Here is a 25,217-nt window from a genome sequence, read left to right as displayed (position 1 = left end):
GAAAGAGATAGCCACCACTTCATCATCACCTCTTGCTGCCCCTCTAATAGGCCAAAAAGTTTCTTAGAACTAGTTTGCTTCTTCTATCCATGAATAATCTAGGAATTTTCAGCCTGGAACTCTGCAACTCCATGTCTAGAAGGTTGCCATATGTTTTCTCCAGTCTTAGCCTCCCTGTTTTAACTTAGAAAGATCAAATGGCTTTGCTTAATTAATGGTGATTTATTATTTGCATCCATTCCCCTTTTTATTTAAAAAAGACCCCAGAAAAAGAAGAAATTGTATTTTAACCTCTAAGTTTGTTATTAACGAGATTTATTTTTGTTTATCATCACATAAATTACATTAGTTTTGTATAAAATAATTATTGAACATTCTATGGAGTTTATTGTATTATAAAACAATTAAAATGTTTTAAAATTAAATTCAAATAGATTTATGTATTTAAGTAATAAAATGATGTAGCTTAAAATTCTTCACTGAAGCCTCGCCAGGGGAAGGCCAACAAGGCAAAAAAAGAAAAGAAAAGAAAAAAAACTTATGGTGTCCGTTGATCCGTTAGCATTAACGACTTTTCAACTTCATTTCAAAGCCTCTAAATGCATGTCATCTCTCTGTCACTCCTCTTTCCATTGGCAAGCAGTGCAGCAAAAAGAAAATGTTGGCTACTTCTGCTCCTACTACCACTACTTCGCTCCCTTCTCTTCATCCACTTACCTATAGTGCCATTCCAGCTCCCTCTCTCAACCCTTCTTTTCTTTCTTTCTCCTCCTCCTCCTCTTCTTCTTCTTCTTCTTCTTCTTCTTCTTATTCATATCTTTCCCCTCTCTCTTTTGGTCTCCATAGCAAAACCCATGTCAGGATTAACCCAAAACTTAAGGTCTTTCACTTTACAAAAATGGGTTCTTTTCCTTTTTTTTTTTTTAATTTTTTTTAAAGAGAAAGACATGTTAGTTCATTTTCTTTTCCTTGTTTCTCTTTTAATACGTTTTCTTTCCTTTTGTCGGCAGGGATTGAGGGTAAGTTGTTCAAAAAGTGAACCTTTGAAGGTGATGATATCAGGTGCCCCGGCATCAGGTAAGGGCACCCAGTGTGAGTTGATTGTACAAAAGGTAACTAATTTTAAGCATAGCTTATCAGTTTTGGTTTCAATAAAAATATGTCCAATAATTGAAACCACAAGGTTTTGGCGCACCCTGTTTATTCTAATGATTTCCGATTTTAGTTTTGTTAAGGCTTGATTAGAGCGGCCTCTTGCAATAAAATTTGATGATTGCCTTTTCTTTTTCTTGACTTATATTGAAGATAATATTGTTTTCCTATCGGGTTAGCTCTTCGTGGTTAAGACTTCTGCATCTAATTGGGTAGAATATATATATATATATATTTGAAAGTCAATAATAATTTCATTGCATTTAGAAGTTTACAAAAACTACCAATTGTGGTAGTAGACAACACTGCCCTGGAAGGAGATACATTCCAGGGAGGCTTGCATATATACAGCCTAGTAATCAAGGTTTGCTTTGGAATCAAACTGAGATACATCATAGCCTGACTCAGTTTAATCCCATAGCAACCCACATATCCTGTCCCAAGAATATCAAAATCCCTTGACAAGACAATTGCACATCCTTCTGGAGGCCTCATCCCCCATATGCAACTATAGATTGCTGTCTTTGCACTTTTTGATGGGAAGAAACCTGCAGTGTGGATTTCTTGAATGATATATTTAAAGAAAACCAAGAGAAATATTTTACTGAATTTTTACAATGTATGCAGCATTTTTTTAATTTCTCAAATATTAAAGTTATTCTACTTACTTCATATTGGCAGTTTGGATTGGTACATATATCAACAGGGGATCTCTTAAGAGATGAAGTATCATCTGGGACAGAAATTGGAAATAAAGCAAAAGAATTCATGAATGCTGGGAAGCTGGTTCCGGATGAAATCGTGACGGCTGTACTACATAAGTGACCCAATTGTATCATTCTTTCCCTCCTTATACGGTTAAGAAATTGAATATATACTTTTATATTTTGTAGATGGTGACAGCCAGATTATCACGTCAAGATGCTAAGGAGAAAGGGTGGCTTCTTGATGGATATCCAAGGAGTTTTGCGCAGGCTCAAACTTTGGAAGAATTGAATATTAGACCAGATATCTATATTGTATTAGATGTATGTTTCTTTTACACTCATGTTGGTTCTGCTTTACTTGTCAGAAGTTGTTTGAACTTTATTGAATCCAACCAATGGCAAGTTTCTTGAGATACTGACCACCATAGGACTTTGCACAAGGGCTTAGCAGTAGAGAATTTAGAAAAAGAAAAACAAAGATAGGAAGAAACGACTTAAGGGTCCCATGTTGGGGACATACCTAAGTCCAACCATTTACAACGAAGGAAGGAACCTAAGCTTCCACTGTGGTGCTTGAAAACCTTTGACCCAACAAGCAATTTTACAGCCTCCTTCCACTCAACCACTCATGTGCTATATTGTTACTGTGCCATCAAATTACTCGATGGTAATTATGATATTATTCTTGAAGTGGCTAATTGTCTGCATAACATCTCAATCTAATGCTATGAGGTATTGTTTTTACATCTATATAATTTATTTATATTGCCTCTTAAAATTTAACTCAAACAGTGAATAGTGATCATATCCTTTTCAATCTCTGACATGTTCACTGAATTTCATATTAACTAGACAACTATTGCTAAAAAGTATGCCTTTTACATTTATTTTATTTCTTAATATTCAGGTTCCTGATGAAATTCTAATCGACAGATGTGTTGGGAGACGGCTAGACCCAGAGACAGGGAAAATTTACCATGTAAAAAATTTCCCTCCTGACTCAGATGAAATTAAAGCAAGATTGGTTACCCGTGCTGATGACACAGAGGAGAAAGTATGATCCTATATTACTGTTGTCATGTACATGCTTTCATTCTGTTGGTTTTCATTTGCTTAGATGCAGAGTGTCAAGATGTTGTATGAGTACAACCTGGCGGATAGTATTGCATGGTCAACATATATCTAGCTTAGTATTCATCATCACATAGATTGTTTCAAGAGGTTTGTCTTAGATTCTTGGAGCAGGGACTCCACTGCACATGTAGACAAAACTTATTCGGTTTTAAATGATTCCCCTGTACACCCATAAAAGTCTGTGATATGCATTGTAAGGGAACTTGCAAAAGCACTCATAACAGCACGTACTGATGGTTATTTACATATGCATCATTTTCACACTACTGCATGGACATGGAGAAAGTTGAAATCTTGTGGCTTATTTTAAACAAAACAAACCTGAAGAACCCTACATGGAGCACGACTTGACCGTGAAACATTTATGAATAAAACTAGGCAGAAGTAATGCCTGCATTTATCACAATGTGAGCAAACTGTGGAACTTTCCAGTGAATTGAGTCCGATAAAGTACTTACTTTTCAGAGTTTCATATGCTGTTGCAGTGCTTCTAAATTCCTTTATGCACTGAGTTACTTGAAGATAATGCTGATGTTGCATGCACTCTATTTCTTTAATACATGTTTGCTTCATTTCATGAAACGTAATTTACCTTAATGCTCTGTGTTAGCCACCTAATATCTGCCCCATCCTTTTACCATTATTTTTTTTTTAATTTAGGTGAAATCACGACTAGAAATATACAAGAAAAATGCAGCAGCAATCTCATCCACATACACCAGCATAACGAACAAGGTTTGAGATATTCAAATACTTTCTCTAGTATTATTTTCCTCCTATGGCCTTTCAAAAATAAAAAAAATTATTTTCCTCCTATGCTTATTATGCTTATGTGTATCAGTTTTGCATTTCCCCACAGATTGATGGAAACCGTTCGAAAGAGATCATTTTCAAAGATATAGACTCCTTGCTGTCTCAACTGCAGAAAGATAAAACAGCAAAATCAGGTAAGTAAAAGCAAATTTCAGGTTTTGAAGCGCATGATACTTTGAACTGTCTTTTTGGTGGAATCTTTTCCTACTCTTCTTAGGCTGTATCGAAGCTTTCTGAAAATGAAAAGTTTTGCATAATTTAAAAGATTTTTGTCGATAGATTCTTGAATTTCTCGTTTGAGGTGCATTATTTGCTTGATATAAGCATAGGATCACACTATAAATTCCTGTAGATTAAGCCAGAAATATTTTCAACCTAGCTAGCACTATCTTTTTTAGTAGCGGATACACCTGTTATGTTTGGAAGAACCATCGATGAGAGGCGTTTCAATTACCTTCTAAAATATTGATGATGGTTTTTCCCGTGTGTGTCTACATAGACTTGTTTTCTTTTGACCTTTCTGTTTCCTTGTTATGGATTGATACAATTTTGCAAAGCTTATATCCAAGCACCTGATGGTAATTTAACCTTGATCACATCACAAGTTAGATGGGATTTTCTTGAATATCAATTATTCATCCATGGACTTGTATTTATAACAAATAAGGCTTTTAATCATTGTTTGTCCTTCCATTTCTTTGAGAATATTCTTACACTGAGATTTCTATGGTTCAAGGCACGTCAGTGTCTCAGTGGCTAGAATTGAGATTAATGTCCATGGGATCACTTTCTATCCTTGATTTGGGCTGCTATCTAAGATGAAACTGGATACCTTCTGCCAGTTGTTCTATAAATATGCTGAGAGATCCATGTTTGTCATACTTGTTGTTACTTCTACTCCTTAGATGTCAGTTTCTGTACTCACACCTTAACCTACTGTTGACACTTTTCAACTTCATTATATGATTTTGTTCTATAAGTCTATTACCAACATGTTAACCATATTTCCTCATATATAATTTCAATTCCAGGAAAGTTGTTTGCAGGTACTTTTTAACGTGTAGATCACTTAATGATTACCATGCATATGAGTACCTTTCGTTTGAGCCTGATCATAGAAAAGTCATACCATGTGCCTTTAACTAACAAAAGCCTCTGTTATCTGTCTTGACTTTTTTTCCTGTTTCCTTCTTATTTCCAGTGAAACCAGTTTTTCAAGCTGAGAGCCGTTTAAATCTGGCATCTTCAAGCAGGGTAAATTGTTATAATTACTATTTACATAGTGGTGATGAATACTTCTGGATCCCAAATTCTCTACTTAACGAAGGTGCCAATTAGCTTAGTATAATTGTTCGTTATTTGTATTACGAATAAGGAATCAAATCCTGCCTTCACCAGGGAAGGGAAGGTTAAGGGAAACGAATGGATATCCCTTGTATAGCTCAGTCATGGGCTAAGGAAATAAAAGGAATCTTTTTTACTCAAAATTGAAATTTCACTTCTTACTTTCTTTGGCTTTTGACAGGATAAATGGAGAGGCATTCCTACTAGATTGAATAATGTTCCTCACTCAAGAGAAATAAGAAATTATTTCTATGATGATGTGCTACAAGCTACAGAGAGAGCTGTCAATGATGGAAGAACTCGACTAAAGGTCAGATATTATTACTTGATTTGTTTGGACTAAATTACCTCGCTATAGAAGCCACAACAACTTTTATGACTATCAGGTGACTAGTAACAGTTCTTTCGGTTGTACTTTTTTTAATCCAGATTAGCACTTTTCTTTTTATACTGAATCCTATTCTCTTTGCAAGGAGAAAATCTAAGGTATATAGAAGGATTCCCTACTTAGTGAATGCATAGCAAACATAATCATTGATTATACATTGCTTGTCCTGGTTCTTGCCCTGAGGCTTAGCAACTTTAGTCTCTGAGTAATATTGATAGAGAATTTGTCTATAGATGTACTTCTGTAAATGGAATAATATACTTTCCTCCCATCTCCTCATCGGTTGGTGTTAAATAGTTTTCTATTTTTCCTGCATCATTTATTGTCCAATTAAAGAAACTCCCATATATTATGTGTCCACTTGATTAATATGGTTTGGGCTTGGGAGATACATCAGGGGCATTCATCATTGGCAGAAATTCTTCAAACTAGCCACAAATCATCTGCACATTTTTCAGATGGTTGGGGCTTGTGCAAAAAAGGGTTATAAGTGCTTCTGTAAGAATATGTGACTTAATTGAGGACGACCATGTTAAAAAGGGAGAGGAAGATCAAAAGAAGGCATTGGTAGAAGCAATCAAGAAGGACCTCACTTTCACTGAGCTTCTTATGTATGGCTCTAAATAGAGAATAATGACAAAATAGAATCCATCTTTGCAACCCTAGCTAATGGGAAAAGGTTTAGATTGTTGTTGTAGCAAAATCACCAAAAATCAACTAATAACTCCTGCTCTTCAATATATTTTTTTTTTGCTCAATCAGAGTAATAATTTTATTAATTATCCTGTAAGGAAAACCTGGAAGGATCCAGGAAGAACAAAGAAGCAAGCAGAGCCATAATTTGTCTGCTTCAAAGGACATAAGACATCTTGATACCATGTACAAAAAGCTTCCTGGCAGTGCAATATAGGAGCAACTGTTTATTGGACTAGCATGATATTCTTGATGGAAGAGAGATTGCGATGAACTTACATTGCCTTGGTACTTTTAGCATTCAGAAAGTCTATTCCCAGCAGAGCTGATTAATTTTGTTGAAATTTTCCTTTTATATCAACAGGTTGAGATTAATATCCCAGAGCTGAATCCAGAAATGGTGAGAGGTTATCTGTATATATATTTTATTTTCTAATTTCCCCAGTTTCTATAGGGTTAACCAATCTTATGATGCACAGGATGTGTACCGAATAGGTACCTTAATGGAGCTTGTACGAGTTATTGCTCTTTCATTCGCTGATGATGGAAAATGTGTCAAGGTACTTTTTGTAGTTAATGATATAAATCTGATAATGTTTCTTGTATTTATCCAGACATTCCTACTTCTCCTTGTCTTTCAGGTTTGTGTTCAAGGTTCTATGGGAGAGGGTGCACTTGCAGGAATGCCCCTGCAACTTGCTGGTACTCGGAAGATCTTGGAATTCATGGATTGGGGTGATTATGGTGCTATGGGAACATTTATCAAGATTGGTTCAATAGGTATGAGGACATACTCCTTGCCAATGCCAAGGTTTATTCTCTATATTTATATGGTTGTTTTGCAAATATCTATGTTTCTGCCAGAGATCACATCTTGTTGGCAATCTGCGTGTAGGAGATTTAGTGAGCATGAGCATAAGTCCAACCATTTGACTATTTTGATCCCTTGCGGATATTACTGTCGTTCATTTAGTTGGTATATGCTTTAAATTTGCCTCAGCTCTCTTATGGTTGTACGAATTCTGAAAATATGCATAGTGGCTATCATCGTAAGAAGTTAGCTGAGTCTTTGTCTTGAGACTTTCCATCTCTATATGCCCTTATATGTCAGATTTTTAGCACAAATTAAACTCCATAAGACATTGTGTACCATTTAGAGATACTTAAGAGCATTGGTATCTGTAGCTAATTTTATTGATGTGTTTTTTTTTTCTCAGATCATGTTGCAAAAACTTATTGTAGACAACAATCACATTGAACTTTCGGAAATTCTTTCCACCCATGCTTTCTCTTTGTTACGAGTAACCATTTTGTTACATTGCCTCGCGTTTATCAAGTGATATACATAAATGCTTATGTTCCTACAGAAGTGATTGATTGTCCTTAAATCACATTTTTCAATTTGTTTGAATGGCATTTCTGTTGAAATTAAATAGGTAACAGTCTACTTATGTAATGCAACAACTTAATAGTAAAATGCCATGACTATTACAAAGATGAGCATACCGATAAGATCTGCTATAACTTGTAAAACTTATGTCATCACTTCTGCAGTAGCATTGTGGAATACTATATAAGAAGGATTATACATCAGTTGGAGTATCCTTCTACATGCATAATTTAAATGATTCTCATTTTTAATGTCTCCTTTATTTGCAATGACAGGTGCCAAAGAGGTTGATGAACAAGATGACATGTTCATCTTAGTGGCTCCACAAAATGCTGTAGGGAATTGCATTATAGATGTAAGAATCTGGAGACTAATTGTTGTACTGGGCTGTTCTAAGAGCATTCTACTTGACACTTTAGTTTCTAAGTAATGTTGCTGCTAACTGTACAGGATTTAAAAGCTATGACTGATGCTGCTGGGAACCGGCCAGTTATTCTTATCAATCCTAGACTCAAGGTCAGATGTTCGTATGATCTTAGATGAATGTTTTTGCTGAATGATTTTGTACATCAAAAACGACAAGGATTTGAACCTTAGATCTTTATGCAAGTCTGAAACCATCTACCCTCATTACCTGATCTGTAGCTCAGGTAGCGTGATATTTCTGTATTTTCCTTTGAAGAATTACAGATTTGAGAAAAAAAAAATCATTCAAATGATTTCAGTATGCAGTGCTAGGCCTGCAACTTAAAAGTATTTGAACTTTATTTCAAATTTCAAAATCTCCAATTTCATTGGGAAAACCTATTGTTGCATTTTTCCATGCCAGACCAAAAATCCATCTTGGTCCACCCACTCCTAAAGTAGCTGAAGTATAGGCTGCATAGGGTGATTGGTATTCATTTATATTTCTGACCTGTGTATTTTTGGAATTCTCTGGATATAGGATCTTCCAGGTTCAAGTGGTATCATGCAAGTAAGTTAAACCTTTCTCTGGGTTTGTTTTGCAATTAGATATTCCCAGAAAGACATTCTTTTCTAATTCTGTTTGTGATCAGTATATTTTTGGATTTAAACGGAAAATTGATTGAAATTTCATAAAAACAAATGGATTTAAGAAAACATGAATATGTTCTGAATATGTTTCTTTGAATATTGTAGTACAAAATATTTAATGAGACATGTTAACGGGAACCAATGTTGAGTTCCTAACCCTTTTTTTTCTTTGTAGACTATGGGTCGGGACAAGAGACTGGAGTATGCAGCTTCCTTTGAAAGTTGCTACTTCTTCAGGCTTCTTTATTATGCTGGAACCCAGTATCCAATTATGGGTGCAATTAGGTAGGGTTATTTATTAGCCAAATTCTTACTTGTCTTGTTCTACACTCCATGATTTTTGACTGGTGCTTGGTGAATTTTTTGGCCATTTGGATTGGTCTAACCTTTCTTGCAGAACTGTGCCAGTACAAACATATGAAGACACAGTATTCAGGATATATCTATAAATTTCTGGTGCTAAGGATATTTTACTTTGCACCTTTCGCTTTTTAAACCAATAATCATCTGGATATGTGCTTTATCTAATTTAGCAGCTTAATTGATTAAATGGAATAGAGAAGTTGGTTGTGGACTTGATTTGTTATGTAAGTTGTTGGAATTAAAGTGCATAAAATATGAAAACTAGTAGAAATCCAAGAACAGTGTAATTTATTCTTGGCATTGGGTTAGGTCTAACTTAATGTTCTAACTCACTTGGAGAGTGTTAATACCTCCTAGATCCTCATCTCTGAATAAAAGCCTTTAACGGTGACTTCGTTGCTCTGTGGCTCAAATAGAGAGTAGTCTCTCTCCATTGCTTCTGCGTTTCTAGTGAAATGAAACAAGACACTTAAAGAGAAGAATAGCAAATAAACATAGTGTAAGCACAAAATCAGCATTTGTATCATTGTTTACATTGAAATTTATGGTATCTAATTAAGAAAAAGATTCGAGCAATTTTCCAATAGAGATTTAAAGTCTTCAACTGTATTTTTTTCTTGATGAATGTTACAAGTTGGTAGAAAGTTACAATTTAGAATGGAAGAGAAATGTTTGGAGAAAGTGATCTCATGGCATTCTTCTATTCCTAGTGGGTGGGTTATTCTTCTCTTATTCCTATTATGACATAACTTCTCATTGCCTGACAAAGGACAGGAGTATATTGGCTATGTTAGAGGTTTTGCGAGCGCGACTGACTATAGAAATCCAATCTTCTGGTCTCCAAATGGATTTATTGTCCTTGTTAGCACTCATTTGATGTCATTGTTGTGCTTTAAGGAAATGCTGGATCTTACTCTTATCTCCAAACATTTTATCCTAGAAATATTTCAGTGGAAATATCTTTACCAAACTATTATCATTTCATAATTGCAGAATGACTTACCCATCTGTTTATGAACTGCACAAGAGGGTGGATGAACCATCTGGGAAGGAGAAGTACATTCCATTATCAACATTTACAGCAAGGCCAACCATTGATGAAATCAATGACGCCTTCCTTGGAAAACCAAGGTAAGATTCATCATCTATTATGGTAGGAACAGCTCCATATTGTCTTTGTTATTTTTACCATTCTTAATGTGATAATTTTGTTTGGATTTCTCTCTGCAGGAATAAAGATAAGAAAGCCTCTGGAATTTGGTAAGATCAACATCCATATTCTGTATATCAACTGCAATTACTATCTCTTGATGTCGACCAATCTAAACATTTCTGTTGCAGGGGTTTTCTGAGTGGTGTATTCTGAGTACAACAGAAGTTGTTTAACCACAACGCCCTGAGGTACAACACATCACAAGCAAGTTTGTATATGTAGTAAGTATTACCGAAAAGAATAAAAAAAAACAAACACTTATGCTCTTTGAACTGTCTTGCAATCCTATCCCATCCGATATTCCAATTTTTTCATTCTAGGAATAAGTTGGACGTTACATATGCTTGAGGGTGCAGGTTAAGCCAGTTATTTTGCTTTAACAAATATCAGTCCAGCTATCTTTTGCCCCTTCAGTTTTATATTCTTGGGAGGAGGAAACTTAAATATGTATGTTGGTTGATGATAGGCTGTAACCTTGAGTGATATTATGATAACTAGACCATTTGGTTTGAGTAACATAAAACTAGTTTAGAATGGTTATCTGTCCTTGATCAAATCTGCATCATAACCAATCTCTAGAATGATGAGATTTTTTAAAACTAGTGTTACTGTAATGCTATTAACAATCTTATCACTACTATTGACATTGACAAATAACATGAAGAAATGGGTATACAAGAGAAGAAATGGGTATACAAGTGGGAGGTGAGATTCAAGGAATTCACATAGAATAATTTGGGTTCTTGCTCACTACTTAATAAGCCATCTTTTCTTTAAATATTAAAATTAGCAGAATAATCCAATTTGATTGTCAGAGCCATTGTATAATAAAAGAGGAAATCAGAGTCAAAGGGAAAATAATGGTTAACTAGTATGTAATCAATATTATGATGATGAGGAGAGTGAAAGTTAGGAATGCAGCTCAAAAAATAAGCAGAGCCAAGTGGTACAATAATCTATAGAATAACTCAAAACAAAAACAGCTTCAGACCAGTAAAATTTCCAAAATGGTTGTCTTGCAATAAAGGTTTGGTGAAGTTCAAACAATGAAGAAATTGCAGGAAAGATAAGGATTCCATTTTCTTGTGAATCAAGATTCGATCTATAGAGAAATTTTGTTTTTGTAATTAAAAAAAAAAATTCGACTTTTACTCTTTAAACAAGAATGATGTAACAATTAATGAATTAAATATTTAAAAAAATTATTTTCAAATAAAATCTAAAATTAACCAATACACTACTAACAAAACAAAAGAAATATAACTTTTGAGTCTACATTGTTGCAACACTTGAGTTGATTGAAGTATTTAATTCAATAAAAAGAACGTATATATTTTCTGCTGAAAAAGTTACTCTTCGTTCTTAACCGAAACAGTTAGGACTTTATTGACCGAAACCCGTTTGGCTGAAGTCATCTCCAGCACCGCCGATTGCCATGTTCTATCTTATCTTACTAAACAAAGTTTAAAGATTCTGGCACTAGTGGAACAAGCTGGCACTTACTACCATTTGGCAAGACGTCTGAGTTCTGCATTGACTTTACGAGACGTGAAATGAGCTCCGCCTCGATGTGGACGCCAAACTTGCGTTCACGGAAGCTGATGCTCCCTCTCTTTTAAAGCTTAATCGACAAATGCAACAAATGGCAATGTTGCGTGTATAATCTCTGCTGGGATATTTTACACTATGGGCATAAAAGTAATTTCCATACCCTTGAATATGGTAATTAGCTTCCGTAAAAGAACCTTACTTTTATGACTCTTCTTTTATGGATTTAGGAATATCATACCGTGTAGGTTGAAAAATAGAATCAAAATTTAATATTACCATAGCGTTTGGTATGAAAAAAATAAAAATGTATTTTTTAATTTATTTAATTAAATTATATTAAAGTAATTATTTTAAAATAAATTAATATAATGTTAAATGATAATATAATTATATTACAATTAACAAATGTAATGTGATTACTGTCTACAATTAATATAATTATTACATTGTACTTTATAATATTTTTAAAAATATTTTTATCTTTTAATTTTGTTATTTTATTAAAAATATTTTATAATATTATAATTTTTTATATAAATTTCAAGAGATGTCTTTTTGTCACTCTCTATTAGATGGTGTATGGTAATTATAAAAAAAAATTATATGATCTTTTAAAGAAAAAAAATTGAATATAAAAAATTATATTAAAAAATAAAAATAAAGTATATAAAATTATAATAAAAAATAAAAATAAAATATATGATATTAAAAATATATTTAAAAATTTTTATTATATTAAAATTAATAATAAAAAATATAAGTATATTAAATTCATATTTTAATAAATAAAATTAATTTTAAAAATTGATATTATATTTTTAATAAAATATTTATAACTTAAATATTATAATATTATTTTTTATATATTTTAATTATTATTTATTTATATATCATACAGTCATATTATTTTTTTAAAAATTACATTATTTGTAATTATATTATTTATAATTATATTACATTATAAGATACTAAACGTTATTTAATTATTAGAAAAAGAAAAAATTGACTTGATTTACAATACAAAGAGTAAAATAAGGCTAGTTAGGGTTAAGTAGAGTGCTTAATTAGCCTAAGTAAGTGAGAGTTAAGGAAGGAACTCTCCCAATCTGATCAAATTCTCTCGTCATTCAAACGCAATTTAAAAAAAGAGGGGCGCATTACAACTTGTCTGACTATTCAATGATTTTAACATCCCCGCCATGGTAATAATTGCGAGGGATTCGACCTTTTCGGCTGGAAGTGTGAAACGCGTAGCTGGATCCAATCCCATTTTAAGTGCTTATTAAAGGTTGGCCCACTACTTTAGGCTATTTAAATATGGTCTTTAATGACCGATTAAAAGGTCAAACTTAATATTTATTAATTTTTGTTTTATTTTAATTGAAAAAAATTTTAAATTTTATTTTTTTAATAAAAAATTATGTACTAATTAATAAACCATTTACTCAAATGATTTTCATAAATTCTTGTTATATGTTTTCTATGTAAAATCATCAGTACGTATAAAGTATTGAGCATCCTGCACTGACCATATACTGAACCTTAATTAAAAGAGTTAAAAATTCAATTCCTATTGAGATTCTATTAGGAGTGACTTATTAATATATAAGACATAATAGAGTGCTATCTCTCTCTCTCTTTCTTCTAACTAGGAAATTTGGATTATCATAGGAAATTAAGTGAACTCTAAAAGTCTAAAACTCCCACTTATTCTTCCTCGGATATTAAGTACAATTGCCAGTTCATTACTCAGGATTTAGAAAAAGGGCTTTCCCTTTGGATTATCAAGGTGCATTGTCAATGAAAGTAACAGTGATTGCCTGATTGGATGATAAGAGATGCGTTTCTTGACGTGCATTTAGTGGGGAAATGAAAAAGGACGAGACGACACAGAGAAAATAACAATGAAAAAGTATTGCATTTCTCCCAAGCAAGGGTAAGTTAAGCCTGTGCCCTTTTGACTTGCGGGTGTGTATATATATATATAGTGCATAGGCACTAAGGCAGCAGCATTGCAACATGGCTCAAATCCAGACAAAATATACGAGAATCCGAATCAAATATGAAACAAACACATACGGGATCATTGAAAAATCAATGTCATTCTGATGCTACCATATTCACTTCTACTGATAATATATATTGCCTTTTAGTATTTTTCATGAACATGATTGACCAGATTCATTCTCTTCTCTTAGTATCCTTTAAGGGCCAAATAAGGGAGATTATTCGTTCATAGAAGTATATATTTGTCCTTTTTTTCTTTTGGTATAAGTTCAAGAATTTGGGTATCTGATCATGTTTAGAAAAAATAAATAATAGTTAAGACGGATGTTGGTGTATCTGCTATCTCTGATCCAACTTTCCAACCACCATAGGCAACCATTTCGGCCTCTAAATACTATTCAAATTTTATTCCTGTTTTACAGGGTCATGTTCCATGCCAACATTTTACAAATATTATGAGAAACCAGAGATTTACTGTGACCCTTTTCTTTTGCAGATAAATACAAGGAAGAGCGTCTTCAATCGATCCAACAGGTTCATTTCAGCTCAGTCAGAAAGTCGAGAAAGGTATGACTGAAAAACCCAGAAGAATGATGGTCATGATGTTTCACTGGGCATCACAAGAATGCTAACTACCAGAAATAGATGGATTCCCATTGATCACTTGGTTGGCAATCAAGACCATGTTTGTCAGATTTTTTCTATCTACCAAAATTAATAATATCTTCTTACCTTTTGTGACAATCTTATCTACACATGAAATTTGTTTCCTAGAAATAGAATGTTTGCCTGGTACGAGTCTTGCCTTAGTTGTGATGGAACGTTTTTTCTTTCCCTTCTTTGGTAAATAATAGAACTAGAAATTTCAAATAAAGTCAAAAAGATTGTAAAATAAGAATCTTAACTGCAAGTTACCTATATATCCTTGTAGATCATAGTCTCCATACACATAATACTGCCATGTCCATTAAATAAATGAATAAATAATTTCCTTGACAGATACTTGATATAACCACTTTGTAAAATTATTTTCTAGCTTTTGAAGGTCAAGTGGGAGGCTGTATCTCTTCAGTCAACCGTTGCAATCAGCTTCAAAATCTTCAACAAGAGGCAGGCAGAACAATTTACACCACAAGGCTCGGAGAGCTATCCTCTTTTATTTCATCTGGTTCTTTGGTGTCTCTGGGACGAGGAAAAGAGAAGCTTTCAAACATGGCGGGAGGGTCTTTAGCTCCAATCGGGGTGGTCAAGGAGAGAGCAGAGCTGTACCAAGGGAGGGTTACCTTGCATGTGCTTATTGCATGCATGGTTGCAGCTGTTGGAGGATCAATCTTCGGATATGACATTGGAATTTCAGGTACTGTTCGTTTCGTCTGCCAAACTTTTTATAGATGGAATTGTTTAGATTGTTGTTCAGGCGTTCATTTTAAGGAGAAAATCTACCAACACTCCACCAAGAACCTACTGAGAAGCAAATGTAGAAATCATCAAAGAATGAAAATCTGGTGTCGATGGTAATGTAAAGAAGTGAAGGAGACAGTTATCTATCAACTATCATATTTAAATTCAAGAGTTGCATCTTTTGGCAGGAATGGAAAGAGAATTGTTCTGTTTCACCGCGTTAGGTTTCCAGGCACAGGAAAAAAAAACCATAGCTGGAGCTCAACAGAGCATCTAGAGTTCCAGGGAAATAATTTTGTGATCAGGAATCAAACAATAGATAGACTTTTGAACATAAAATTGATTTAGTTTGTGCAATTCATGTTTTAAACCTATTCTATTTCCAAAGGCCAATAGAACTTCACCCTCAGCCTCTGTATGCGTTGAAGGCAACTTCAATTCAATACAATTTCTAAGGAGTAGATTAAAACTTGAACAGTCCTTGGCCTCATCTTGAACACACAATTAATTCTGATATTGAATTCAACACTTTGAATCTACTGTTAATTGAAAAAATAGGACCCTCTTTGTTTCTTCCCGAGTGAACATGAAAATAGACCAGAAAAACTAAACCGACAAAGGGTGTGCACCATTTGTGCTCATTTATTAGTATAAGAATTTGCAAAGCCAGAAAAGTTCCTCGGCAACCAACAAAATATTATGAGACTTTTCGTCAATGATATTCTATTTAATGTCATGACAATGATTCACAGGTGGAGTGACTTCCATGAATGGATTTCTGCAGAAGTTTTTCCATTCGGTGTACATAAAGAAGCAGCATGCCCATGAAAACAACTACTGCAAGTATGACAACCAAGGGCTGGCAGCATTCACCTCTTCTCTATACTTAGCTGGTCTAGTTGCATCCTTGGTGGCATCTCCTATAACCAGGGAGTACGGCCGTCGCGCAAGTATAATTTGTGGGGGAATCAGCTTTCTTATTGGAGCAACTCTAAATGCCGCAGCAGTCAATATCGCAATGCTCCTGTTGGGTAGAATCATGCTTGGTGTTGGAATAGGATTTGGAAACCAGGTAATAACCTGCTTCACTTGAAGCTCTCCTTGTTCATCTTGTAGAATGAACTTACTAAGGATTTTGGAAAGACCAAAATTTTCCTTCCCATTCTTTGAAGCATAGGTTTTGTCTACTTGTCTGAATAGGAGCATTGATTTGCTTCTGGTTGCAGGCAAAGCTTCGTTGCCTGTTATTGTGTACTGATCCTAGAGAGATTTAACCATATAATAGTATAGTAGATATTTCTGAGAATTCCTGAGCCATGCTTTTTCATGCTTATTATGAAGGCTGTTCCGCTATACCTGTCAGAAATGTCACCAAGTCATCTACGAGGAGGCCTCAACATGATGTTTCAGTTAGCAACCACCCTTGGAATCTTTACAGCGAACATGGTCAATTATGGGACTCAAAAGCTTGAACCATGGGGATGGAGGCTTTCTCTGGGCCTAGCAGCAATACCAGCATTTTTGATGACGGTGGGAGGATTCTGTCTTCCTGAGACACCTAACAGCTTAATTGAAAGGGGATCAAAAGAGAGAGGCAGAAAAGTCCTGGTGAGGATTAGAGGAACAGATAATGTTGATGCAGAGTTTCAAGACATGGTAGATGCTAGTGAGTTGGCAAATGCAATCAAGCATCCCTTCAGAAACATCCTTGAGAAAAGGAACAGGCCACAATTGGTCATGGCAATCTGCATGCCAGCATTCCAGATCCTAACAGGCATAAACTCCATCCTCTTTTATGCTCCAGTGTTATTCCAAAGCATGGGATTTGGACGAAATGCTGCATTCTACTCTTCAGCTCTCACAGGAGGAGTTCTGGCTGGATCTACATTCATTTCCATTGCAACAGTGGATAAATTGGGTCGAAGAGTTTTACTCATCAGTGGTGGAATACAAATGATTATATGTCAGGTAAGAGATCTTAATATTCTGCCTTTGAAAATATAATATTGGACTTCACTGAAGTCATCACATAATAAATTCCAACTTCTCCTAAAAGCTATAAAAGTAACTTAAGAAAGACAAATGATGATTCTCTCATCTCCCTTTGAAACAGGTTATAGTTGCCATAATCTTGGGGTTGAAGTTTGGGGAAAACCAAGAACTATCAAAAAGTTACTCAATATTGGTGGTGATTGTGATATGTCTCTTTGTTTTGGCTTTTGGATGGTCATGGGGTCCATTAGGCTGGACTGTACCAAGTGAAATATTCCCATTGGAAACCAGGTCAGCGGGGCAAAGCATTACAGTGGCTGTAAATCTTCTATTCACTTTCATCATAGCTCAGTGTTTCCTTGCCATGCTTTGTCATTTCAAGTTTGGGATCTTCCTATTCTTCGCGGCCTGGATCACTGTCATGACCCTTTTTGTTTTCGTTTTCTTGCCTGAAACCAAGGGAGTTCCTATTGAAGAAATGATATTTCTGTGGAGAAAACATTGGTTCTGGAAGAGGATTGTCCCTGAATATCCCCAAGTTGATGAAAATGAGACTATATAGAAAGACAGAAGAATATCCTAGAAATACTCGTACACGAACGCTAGTGTTGTGATTGTACTAGTCATCATGGTGATACAGGTAAGAGGACGTGATTCCGCCGAGATGGGAATGCCAATAGCAAAGGGCACCTAGGTAAGGATATGAAGCTCTTTTAACATCAATACAAAAATTCCTTGCTTGGTAGTTGTACCGTTCTAAATTTAAAGATGAATGTGATTTTTCATGTCAAGTTGAACATATATGTCTCGTACTAATTGGTGGTTTATATCATATATAGAACAAAGACATCGTAACTTTCTTTACATGATACGTGGTAAGTTGTAAAATTTTAATTTAAGGAGAGTATTTAAAAATATATCGTGACATTTTTTAAATGATACACTTGAAAAGTTATTAATTTTAAAAAAATATTTAAAAACACGTCATGATATTTTTTAGATGACGGATTGTAAAAAGAAAATGACTAACAAAAGCAATTAAGAACTTGGTAAGTAAGGATACTTGCATAAATAGGAAAAAAAAATTTGATAAACAGTAAAAATTTGAAAAGTCACTTAAATGTGAAAAGATTTAAAAAATCACATAAATGTAAAAAAAAAAGAAACAGTAAGAATTTAAATGAGAAGATTGAAACAAAAAGTATGATATTTATCTCATAAATATTATTTTTTAATTATTTTTAATATTTGATAAAATTAACTAAATACAATTATTACAACATATATTATTGTATTCATGTACATTTGTAGTAATTGTTTAAAAGGCAACAACAAAAGCCAATAAAAAATCAATTGCTTGTAGCTTTTATTACAGAACTAGGAAATCAGCTTAACTAGTTTGAGGATTTCCTATTCTATTTCAAAGCAGCTTAGCTGCTTTTGGTGTTCAGTATGTCTACTTCCTGAATTGAACCCCCGTTCCAACAGGTGATCATACCTTCCCAAAATCTGGCTCGGCTAAAATTTTGTTTCTTTGTAAAGAACCCAAACCTTTCTCTTTACTTTTGTTCCTTTTTAATTTTGAATCTTCAATCCGGATTTATTCAAATGTGGCCCAAGATACAAAAATACTCTCAAAATGTTGTACCTCGTCAGAGATTTAGACAAACTTTGATAGCTAGGAATCCCTTATCGGAGATAAATGGTTATATTCCTGTGCTGTGCTACCAAGATTCATAGCCCTGCAATGGTAACTGCTTATACATGAAGCCTCACTTGTGACATTTACAGATCTGTAAATCATCTGAAAGCCAAAATCCAAATGGCAAACGCTTATTAGTCGCATAAGCAGAAATCATGCATTAGTAACTCTCGGATCCTTTAAAAAACATAAATCCCAGAATACAAATCAGTCTCTCGTTTGAATTCTTGGAATCCTCAGAACCGAAGCACATTATTAGCAGAAACAAAACTTAAGATGGATGAACACATTAAAAACAAAAAACAAAAAAAGCATAACATTCGGAAAAGATCAACACAATGCCAATGAAACAGAAAAGGTACGTTCATCGTCCTGATGAAACCAAAAATAAATTCGAAGTTCTCATCATGATGGGGCTCAACCTCCAATCCCAACACAACAATATTGACATTAAAGAAACCGACTGCCACACAACACCAGCCTGCAACATCCCGTGCTCCAGAAAATCAATACCAGCAACCAGCAAGATAACAAGCAGTCACAAATTTGTCTCTTAACATGAACATGCTAAACTTTTCAGACATACCCCTGCCAAAATTTTCTGCTCTCAAAGCCTAAGGTTTAGAGGTGACACTCAAAAGGTAATCCACAACAAACAAGTTTACTATCAGACAAATCACGAATCACAACTAATGCTGCTCCCACACAACATCAGGAGAATTTGAACCCTTTTAGGCAAAATTTAAGATGACTGGAATGGATAAGTTCAACACCAATTCCATGGACAATGGATGAAATAGTAAACTAGCTGCCTAAAAGGATCAAACAGCCATTTGTCCCACAAAAGGGAAATCTAAACAAGGACCAAAAGGAAAAATATATTGTCTAGGTGAACCAGCAATGATGTTGCCAATTATCTACAAGACATCGAACATACAAGCAATATGGTGGCAAGGGAAGTAAAATACAAAATTTCTGACCCAGATAGAATGCATGCCCAAAGGACAACAATTCTCTCCATGAGTGCGGCCATGATGTTTTGCACTTGATGAGAACCCAATCATGATGCATCAATGCAGAAAAAATATCAGCAAGTCATTTCAGCAACTACTCTTGCCACTTCAGCCTCTTGTTTGCCGAGTGTTGTATGACTTGCAGTTTGGGCATTTTCGGGCCAGGACATGAAACTGAACTTCTGACTTCGTTCCACAATCATTGCAAAGGATTGAGACCTGTTAATCACAACTAAAATTTTGAGGACGAACAAATCTAAAAGGAGATACTTCCATGAAAGTAAATCTCAACTAAATCATTTCAGGATGTCATTCTTTGCCCTCAAAAAAGAGAGATAATCTTCTTACAAGATACATGGTTAGTTGACAGCACTCTCAGCTCTCATAATATACACAAAAGGACAGACTATGTAAAACAGACAATGATATTGAGATTACAAACCATTTTATTTTGGTAAGGTTCAGGCATTGGTGTAGCTGCAATCTCTTCATCAAATCTCTCCCAAACCTTTGACATGTCACAAACTGACTTGGAGCATAGAGGACAAGCATATCTGTTGCAGTGATTAGCATAGCGGTCAAGAACATTATAATGCAGTAACCAAAATAATTAAACTTGAGCTTGGGCTGAAGAACTCACTGGAAATGGTCCCTCATCTCCTTAAAGCAATCTGTGTGAATGGTATGTCCACAAGGCAGAACAGTAACATCATATCTTGACTCAAACAAAAACTGCACATCCAAATTTGGGGTTTCAGTTTGGTATATGAAGGCAATTTATTACTTAATAAATTTGACTTTTATTCATCCAATCACACACTAAATAGGTAAATGTTTCGTTGAAGTTACCTCAAAGCATACAGGACAGTCATGGTGCATTGCTCCTTCCACACAGGGATGACTGTTTTTCAGAAGAATTGAGTAGCAGCAACCTGTTTGCAACAAAGAACAAAAAAAAGAACCAGATAAGAATATTAGTAATGTTCAAATACCCAACCAACTTTTAACACAAACTTATAAAAAATAACTTTAGATTAGCTTACCACACTTGTAGCAATGGAAGAAGTTCTCCCGTCCACCAATTCTGGAAGAAAATAACATTATTATTTAATTGTGACAATTACAAAATTAACTGACAAATGCAGTGACATAATAAAACAGCAACAGTGAAAATGGAAGAAATACAGATAATAATTTCATAAACAATTTCTAAAACAGTTAGAAATACAAAAACAGTCAACAGAAACTCGGAGGGGAGAAATATGAGGAGTAGTTTCCAAACAATCTTTGCTTAATCAGTCAACTAAAGAATACGAAGAAAACAACAGCACTTTGAGCTTAAAAGCAAGGTCATCATCTCCCAATCACATTGAGGCTCTACTTAACAATTTTCAAATTGTGGATAAAGAAAAAGTCAACATACCGCATGAGAATGACTGTTCTAGGTGTAATTTTTTTTTTAAAAAAAATAAAACCCATTACTGCACGTAATAAATAAAGGCATACAAAACTGACATGAACACCATACCTACAGATTCCGCAACTGTCACAATGATACTGTCTCTTCGATGTCTGCATAGTGAAAAGATTATTAGTATACCAGTTCTTGTATCCTATGAATTGTTTGTGCAAAAACATAAAGAGCTTAGACAACAGGAAAAAAGCTCACAAAACATTAAAGATTGAAAACCAAACATTCATATTCTTTTGCTACACTAGATAACTGTTTATCCACTTACATCATCATCAAAAAATTTGCAGGTCTCACAGAAATATTTTCCCATACATACACCACAGTTAATGCAGACTTGTTGGACCTGTTCAAAATTGAAATCAAAAAGCAAACATGCTTAGGAGAACTCAAACTACCTATAAAATGCTTACGAAGCACAAAACTGTGCTAGTTACTTTTTCCTGTCATCAGAAATACCATCATTCCTCCTACACATGAATACCTTAAAAGTTTCAAGGAGTAATATTGACATATTTCCTCTAGAAAAAAGGCTTAATGAAATACCCATAAAATGAATGAGACTAAATTACCTCCTGTTCTGTGCCACAGAGTGAACATATGACCTGGAAAAAGTTAAGGGGGAAAAATAAAAGAAATGTTAGGAACATGGAGCATTACTACAATGGAGATGGAGATGTCAGCCAATACAACTAAAAGATTTGCACGAACCATGAGGTAGAAAGAACAAAGCTGAACCTGTGGATATAAATACCTGACTTATTTGATGCCGTGGGATATCATGCCTGAGCTTCAGGTCAACATTGATATTGTTCTGTACATAATCAAAAATTAATTACATGTTAATATTATTCAAATTAATAATAAGAAATGATTTTTTTTTTTTGATAATAGGATGAAATAGTTCTCAACTTGCCAGTTCCATATCAGAAAAAAACCAGGGCCATAACTAGCAAATACTGCATTTTCAATAAAAGCACATCAATATCTAAATTTCATGAACCTTAAAAGATATCATGAAACAATGAAATAAATTTGCATGATAAACACTTAATTTATCCTCGTCGCGTATTCTCCTTAATAGTAGCATTCTCAAACAACAATTTTATATAGATAACAATTAATGTTAACTATAAAATGTTTAAGGGTAAGAACTAACCTTGGCCTCATTATGACAGTGGCGACAATCAAAGATCTCACCACAACAAGGAGCTCTAATCCGGCACCTTCTTCGATAATGTGAACAACTGGTGAAACAGGGGGGGAAATAACAGTACATGATGTTAAGCAACAACAAAAAGAAAGCAAACTGAATGAAAGTCAATTAAAGTGAAGCAAGAGATTAGAGCTTACCCATACTCCATAAACCCCTTCTCCACCAATTCAGTAGCTTCTGCCTCATTTAATTCTTGTTTGAGCATACAAGGCCCACCAGACTGCTGTGAGTGTGACCCCCCTGCCTTTTTTTCACTTTTGCAGGTTTCATTCTGTTGCTGACAGACAAGATCTTCAGATCCAGAATGCTTAATTTCCACTTCCTCCATTGAAAAGGATATCTCCAGATCAAACTGAATCTATCTATCAGCTGGTAATAAGTCTAGAAAACCTGCAGATAGCAACTGATTTAGCAAAGATCCTAAAATTTTAAACATATCTAGTGGCTCGAACAAGCCAAGCAAACACTCCATGACATTGTTGCTTTCTTCTATACTGCTGCAGACCAATCGAATTCAGCAACAAAATAATCCAAGAAAGGTTGAGCAGCTCCAATCAGCATTACTCCAAGAGAAGGATTCATCAAAACAAGTAGAACTACTATAATCCCACACAAATAACAATAATGCAGCACTGAGGAACTCCAGAGCCTCCAGCAGTGAATAGAAAGCAATAGCATTGCATGATCACTTGCTTGCTTGAAGTTCTGGACCCAAATCCAACTATACTGGAAACGACCAATAGACGTCCCAACCTATGGTAAAAGCAATAGATCACAGAATCAAACTTGTTCCATAATGCAAAATAAAGCAGGGGAAAGAGAGTGATTGATTGCAAAAACGTGCTTTATTATTGTCCATAAGGACAAGCCTACCTCCATCAGCATTTCTGCAACAAGTCTCCTCTGACAATTGTACTTACTCATCACTTAATTCTTTCCCTTGCTTAGGACTTGAGAAGGTGTGTCTTCAAATAAAATTGAGCTCATTTCAATTTAGCTATTTGTGTCCCAAAATCAAGTTCTAGACAGATCTCCAAACTACCAGAAGATTTGCAATCATGGGTAAACCAGCTGGTAGTTCACCACTAATTAAAATGCTTCATATCTAGGAAGATAGGGCAATTGTAGTCCAGCACCTATTAGCAGAATCTCTTTTGTTTCTTGTTAGTTAACATCAACCCTCTTAATGATACTGCAGAAGAATTGTAGCTGAGTGGACAAAAAGGCTGACCCCATAATTTTGGACAAGGACACAGCAATGACCTTGTGTATATGTTATTGACCTTGTCTATGTGTTATTGCCACACTTCAAGAGACTGTTGTTTCTTGTTAGTTTAAATCCACCCTCCAATGGATACTGGAGAAGAATTGTTGCTGAGGGGACTAAAGGCCAACCCCATAATTGGGGACAGGACAGAGCAATGACGTTATCTATATGTTATTGCCACACTTCAAGAGATTTGAATATCAAAGTTTAGAAGGCAAATATGCCTAAAATGAACAGCGAAGTGACCATACACCTAAAAGCATGTGTTTTATCAGTAACAAAATCATGCTGATCCTGTTAAGGTTCAAATATGATGAAGAAATGAATAGACAATGGCAAATTTGGAGAGGTATCTCTTGGTTGAGATATGAAAGACGAGTTTAGCAACCCACACACTTAAGCCCCTCGATTGAGAAGATTAACAAATTCCACAACTTGTAGAAATAGTGAATCTCTGCAGAAGAAAGCCTTGCAAACCAAGTACTACTAAGGGGTTTACCGACCTTTAGCATCTCCAACACCTGCAGCTAACGTTAAAAACAAAGATCTGCATGCAAATTCCTAACAAATTCCGATTATAAGCTGCAGGAGCAACTGAAATTCAAAATTGAGAAGTCAAAGTGAAGGTGTCCTTGGTTATCTCAAGTGATGAAGTAAACACACTTTCCAAGTGATAAAGTAAACACAAGTTTCATTATATATTCAATATGCGCCTAGCTGTGGCAATCTCAAAACTCTCTTTTATGGCACTTTCTTGTCCAGGGAAAATATCATAATATGTCAGAAGATCAACTTTCCAAAGTGGCCCCTAAATTGTCATAGTAAAGTTAATATCATTCTTGTTTGTTCAAGGAAGACACCGAAGTTATTCAAACCACAAAAGAAATTACATCTATGTTTTAGACAATAGAAAAATTGGCTACCAAGCAAATAGCAGATCAATTACAGAAACAACACAGAGTAATGTAAGTTTGTTTTTCCCCATTCTACATCCTATTGCAGACCTATGGCATAATACTACACAAAACTAAATACCATTTTCTTTTTCAGAAGAAGTTTCAAGAGCTTTTATCACATGAACCATGAGGATACCTTAATGATGCATCTAACATGAGTTGGCTGTATACTCCCATATACCAATAACAACAATTAAAAACCATAATTTGATAGTTAATCCATGGTATTACTTAGCAACGAGTAATATCTATGCTCGTAATCCCTTCACAGTCAAATGCAACCAGCATGCTATGCTTATGCCGAAGGCTCTAAACAGCCGGTCACATAATTCACCATATGAGGAAACACTTGAATAACCACTACAAACAACTACACGCTTTAATGAAG

At 34.7% G+C, this 25,217-nt stretch overlaps 3 protein-coding genes across 5 annotated transcripts; 2 read left to right on the top strand and 1 right to left on the bottom strand.

Annotated features, from left to right (window-relative positions):
* The first annotated feature begins 602 nt into the window (after positions 1 to 602).
* LOC110411599 (adenylate kinase family protein) lies at positions 603 to 10,787 on the top strand. The gene is made up of 19 exons (XM_021421827.2): positions 603 to 880; positions 1,011 to 1,112; positions 1,834 to 1,962; positions 2,046 to 2,180; positions 2,767 to 2,913; positions 3,654 to 3,728; positions 3,853 to 3,940; positions 5,008 to 5,060; positions 5,332 to 5,460; positions 6,596 to 6,631; positions 6,711 to 6,791; positions 6,873 to 7,011; positions 7,897 to 7,976; positions 8,072 to 8,137; positions 8,568 to 8,597; positions 8,853 to 8,962; positions 10,034 to 10,171; positions 10,271 to 10,300; positions 10,382 to 10,787. Exons 1-19 carry the CDS (start codon positions 659 to 661, stop codon positions 10,404 to 10,406), a joined length of 1,815 nt encoding a protein of 604 aa, XP_021277502.1. The 5' UTR covers positions 603 to 658; the 3' UTR covers positions 10,407 to 10,787.
* Positions 10,788 to 14,308: 3,521 nt separating this feature from the next.
* On the top strand, positions 14,309 to 17,995 carry STP7 (sugar transporter protein 7). Of its 2 annotated transcripts, XM_021420303.2 has the most exons (5): positions 14,309 to 14,378; positions 14,848 to 15,168; positions 15,965 to 16,284; positions 16,554 to 17,180; positions 17,326 to 17,995. In XM_021420303.2, the coding sequence occupies exons 2-5, from the start codon at positions 15,024 to 15,026 to the stop codon at positions 17,764 to 17,766; spliced, it is 1,533 nt and encodes a 510-aa protein (XP_021275978.1). In that variant the 5' UTR covers positions 14,309 to 14,378; positions 14,848 to 15,023; the 3' UTR covers positions 17,767 to 17,995. The 2 variants fall into 2 exon arrangements, with proteins under 2 accessions (XP_021275978.1, XP_021275977.1); XM_021420302.2 differs by lacking the exon at positions 14,309 to 14,378 and having other exon boundaries at positions 14,676 to 15,168.
* Positions 17,996 to 19,251: 1,256 nt separating this feature from the next.
* On the bottom strand, positions 19,252 to 25,211 carry LOC110411576 (putative E3 ubiquitin-protein ligase RZFP34). 2 transcript variants are annotated; one of them, XM_089782532.1, is made up of 13 exons: positions 23,480 to 25,211; positions 22,744 to 23,359; positions 22,550 to 22,637; positions 22,307 to 22,349; positions 22,145 to 22,204; positions 21,963 to 21,995; positions 21,659 to 21,736; positions 21,448 to 21,491; positions 20,963 to 21,003; positions 20,769 to 20,851; positions 20,560 to 20,651; positions 20,362 to 20,473; positions 19,252 to 20,138 (listed from the first exon to the last, which is right to left on the bottom strand). In XM_089782532.1, exons 4-13 carry the CDS (start codon positions 22,313 to 22,315, stop codon positions 20,028 to 20,030), a joined length of 663 nt encoding a protein of 220 aa, XP_089638658.1. In that variant the 5' UTR covers positions 22,316 to 22,349; positions 22,550 to 22,637; positions 22,744 to 23,359; positions 23,480 to 25,211; the 3' UTR covers positions 19,252 to 20,027. The 2 variants fall into 2 exon arrangements, with proteins under 2 accessions (XP_089638658.1, XP_021277475.1); XM_021421800.1 differs by lacking the exon at positions 22,307 to 22,349.
* Positions 25,212 to 25,217: the final 6 nt, after the last annotated feature.

Source organism: Theobroma umbraticum, unplaced genomic scaffold, assembly GCF_002168275.2.
Source record: "Theobroma umbraticum cultivar Fairchild unplaced genomic scaffold, ASM216827v3 scaffold_56.0, whole genome shotgun sequence".
Lineage (NCBI taxonomy): Eukaryota > Viridiplantae > Streptophyta > Magnoliopsida > Malvales > Malvaceae > Theobroma > Theobroma umbraticum.
The sequence above is the reverse complement of the archived record's forward strand: the minus strand, read 5'-3'. Positions and strand labels throughout refer to the sequence as shown.

Excerpts from the sequence above, each read along its gene's own strand:
- LOC110411599 (XM_021421827.2), top strand. The coding sequence starts at position 659 with ATGTTGGCTACTTCTGCTCCTACTACCACTACTTCGCTCCCTTCTCTT. Across the intron at positions 8,138-8,567 it reads TTATCAATCCTAGACTCAAG|GATCTTCCAGGTTCAAGTGG; the intron begins GTCAGATGTTCG and ends CTCTGGATATAG. Across the intron at positions 8,598-8,852 it reads GTTCAAGTGGTATCATGCAA|ACTATGGGTCGGGACAAGAG; the intron begins GTAAGTTAAACC and ends TTTTCTTTGTAG.
- LOC110411576 (XM_021421800.1), bottom strand. The coding sequence starts at position 22,934 with ATGGAGGAAGTGGAAATTAAGCATTCTGGATCTGAAGATCTTGTCTGT. Across the intron at positions 21,737-21,962 it reads TCTGTGGCACAGAACAGGAG|GTCCAACAAGTCTGCATTAA; the intron begins GTAATTTAGTCT and ends AATTTTGAACAG. Across the intron at positions 20,139-20,361 it reads AACCTTACCAAAATAAAATG|GTCTCAATCCTTTGCAATGA; the intron begins GTTTGTAATCTC and ends TGTGATTAACAG.
- STP7 (XM_021420303.2), top strand. The coding sequence starts at position 15,024 with ATGGCGGGAGGGTCTTTAGCTCCAATCGGGGTGGTCAAGGAGAGAGCA. Across the intron at positions 16,285-16,553 it reads GAATAGGATTTGGAAACCAG|GCTGTTCCGCTATACCTGTC; the intron begins GTAATAACCTGC and ends CTTATTATGAAG. Across the intron at positions 17,181-17,325 it reads TACAAATGATTATATGTCAG|GTTATAGTTGCCATAATCTT; the intron begins GTAAGAGATCTT and ends CCTTTGAAACAG.